A 2,333-nucleotide genomic window follows, 5' to 3' on the forward strand; every position below is an offset into this window, starting at 1 on the left:
GGAGGGGTGACCTTATCCCCAGGGGTGACCACATCCCCAGGGGGGTGCTGGTGTCCCCAGGGCTGTGACCATGGCCCCAGGGGGATAACTGCGTCCCCAAGGGGATGACTGTGTCCCCAGGGGGGTGGCAGAGCAGGCAGAGCCGGGTGACAGTGCTCCATTTTATTCACAGGCTTGGGGGGGGGGGGAGGCAAAGGGGTTGACCAACGCCATCCCCATCTCCAGAAGGCCCCAAACTTGCTGGGGTCCAGGTGCTGGCACAGAGGAGGGAGAGCTCCCCCCAAAAAAAAACCCAAGAACAAAAATATACCAATAAATATGATCAGAGGAAAAATATCAGCTGGTAAATCTGGCCCGCATGGCCTCCCCCCAGCACTTCCCAGTACCTTCCAGTGCCTCCCAGTGCCCCGCACCCCCTGGCTGCTAATCCAGGCATCTGGAGCTGGGTGCCCAGGGGAGTGTCCCTGATCCGTCGGAGTGTCCCCAGGGTGCCCCATCACAGCATGAAGATCTCGTCCTCGGCATCGCGCAGGGCGGCTGCCCGTGGTGTCCTGGTGAGGGGCCGGGGGCCGAGCAGGGCGCGCCGGGCACCCTGGGGTGCCGGGTGGGCCCCAGTGTCAGGTGCCCGGGTACCTTCAGCCTTGGTGACGCTGCTGCAGGGGGAGACAGCAGGGTGACAACACAGGGTGGCCACGCCCATGGGCACTCACCGAAATCACCCATCCCCGAGTTGAACGTGCCCTCCAAAACCTTTGGGTTTTGCCCCAAATGCCGGGGCAAGGGATGTGGGGACAGCACTCACCCTGTGTCACCCTCGCGAAGCCGGCGGGTTGCCGCAGCCTTGGAGAGGAGGATCTCAGCATCGATCTGCCGGAGGAAATCAGTGGCTGAGAGGTCATGGCGGGATGTGGCAGGGCAGGCTGGGCCTGCGGCTCCCTCCTCCTCCTCCTCCTCTTCCTCCTCCTCAGGGCCAAGTTGCCCAGGAATAAGGAGCGTTGGTTTGAGGAAGATGGTATCGGAGGTGTAGAGGCGGTTGGCACGCTTGATCTGCTCCATCTGTGGGGACCAGAAGGGATGGGATGGGATGGGGATAGGGATGGGACAGGGACAGAGACAGGGATGGGATGGGACAGGGATGGGACAGGGATGAGATGGGTTTGGGACAGGGATGGGGATTGAACTGGGATGGGGACAGGGATGGAGATGGGATGCAATGAGATGGGATGGGATGGGGATGGAATGGGGACAGGGACGGAGACAGGGATGGGGATGAGGATGGGACAGGGATGGGGACAGTATGGGATGGGATGCAATGGGATGGGATGGGGATGGAATGGGGACAGGGATGGGATGGGGACAGCAACAGCCATGGGGATGGAACAGGAATGGGGATGGGGGCAGGATGGGACAGGCATGGGACAGGGATGAGATGGGACTGGGACAGGGACAGGGACGGGGACAGTATTGGATGGGGACATGGATGGGATGGAGATGGAACAGGATGGGGACAGACATGGGGATGGGATGGGACAGGGATGGGATAGAAATGGGAGAGGGATGAGGGATGGGACGGGATTGGACAAGGGGTGGGATGAGGATGGGGACAGAGATGGGATGGGATGGGACAGGTATGGGGACATGGACAGCGATGGGGGCAGGATGGGGATGGGACAGGGATGGGGACAGGGATGGGATAGAGACAGAGAGGCAGATGGCATGGAGACAGGATAGGTAGGGATGGGGACAGGGATAGGGTAGGAAAGGGGATGGGGCCCCCACGCCCCCTGGACAGCCCCATCCTCTGACCCTGGTATCCTGTCCCCGTGCCCCCTGGCCAGCCCCAGGACATCCTGCCCCCCCTGCCCCATAGCAGCCCCCAGACCCCAGAGTCTGGATGTCCTGCCCCCCAACAGCCCTCTGCCCCATGGCAGCCCCCAGCACCCCGGCAGTCCCTGGCCCTCACAGACCCCAGCTGTCCAGTCCCCAAGCAGTCCCCCTAACAGCCCCCTGCCCCATAGGAGCCCCAGCCCCCCAGCAGCCCCCCTACCCCATGGCAGCCCCCAGCACCCCCTGGCTCCCACAGACCCCAGCTGTCCAGCCCCCCAGCAGCCCCTCCAGCAGTGTCCCTGCCCCATGGCAGCCCCAGCCCCGCTCACCGTGACGCCGTAGCGCAGTGCCAGGCCCGCCAGCGTGTCCCCAGGCTCCAGGCGATGCTCATGGCCCGGCAGAACCCCCAGCCCCGGCCCTCCACCGCCCCCCACCGCCCCCTGCCCGGGGGGCGCTGCCATGGCAGGGCGGCCCAGCTCACCCCTGGCCCCCGCCATCGCCTCGGC

The 2,333-nt window shown here is 64.6% G+C and overlaps 1 protein-coding gene across 2 annotated transcripts; it reads right to left on the reverse strand.

Annotated features, from left to right (window-relative positions):
* Positions 1-147: 147 nt before the first annotated feature.
* LYSMD1 (LysM domain containing 1) lies at positions 148-2,297 on the reverse strand. Of its 2 annotated transcripts, none has more exons than XM_026083676.1 (3): positions 2,157-2,297; positions 803-867; positions 148-653 (listed from the first exon to the last, which is right to left on the reverse strand). In XM_026083676.1, exons 1-3 carry the CDS (start codon positions 2,286-2,288, stop codon positions 497-499), a joined length of 354 nt encoding a protein of 117 aa, XP_025939461.1. In that variant the 5' UTR covers positions 2,289-2,297; the 3' UTR covers positions 148-496. The 2 variants fall into 2 exon arrangements, with proteins under 2 accessions (XP_025939461.1, XP_025939460.1); XM_026083675.1 differs by having other exon boundaries at positions 803-1,056; positions 2,157-2,275.
* Between the last annotated feature and the right edge of the window lie 36 nt (positions 2,298-2,333).

Source organism: Apteryx rowi, unplaced genomic scaffold, assembly GCF_003343035.1.
Source record: "Apteryx rowi isolate R43461 unplaced genomic scaffold, aptRow1 scaffold_610, whole genome shotgun sequence".
Taxonomy (NCBI): domain Eukaryota; kingdom Metazoa; phylum Chordata; class Aves; order Apterygiformes; family Apterygidae; genus Apteryx; species Apteryx rowi.

Excerpts from the sequence above, each read along its gene's own strand:
- LYSMD1 (XM_026083675.1), bottom strand. The coding sequence starts at position 1,056 with ATGGAGCAGATCAAGCGTGCCAACCGCCTCTACACCTCCGATACCATC. Across the intron at positions 654-802 it reads CTTCGCGAGGGTGACACAGG|CAGCGTCACCAAGGCTGAAG; the intron begins GTGAGTGCTGTC and ends CTCCCCCTGCAG.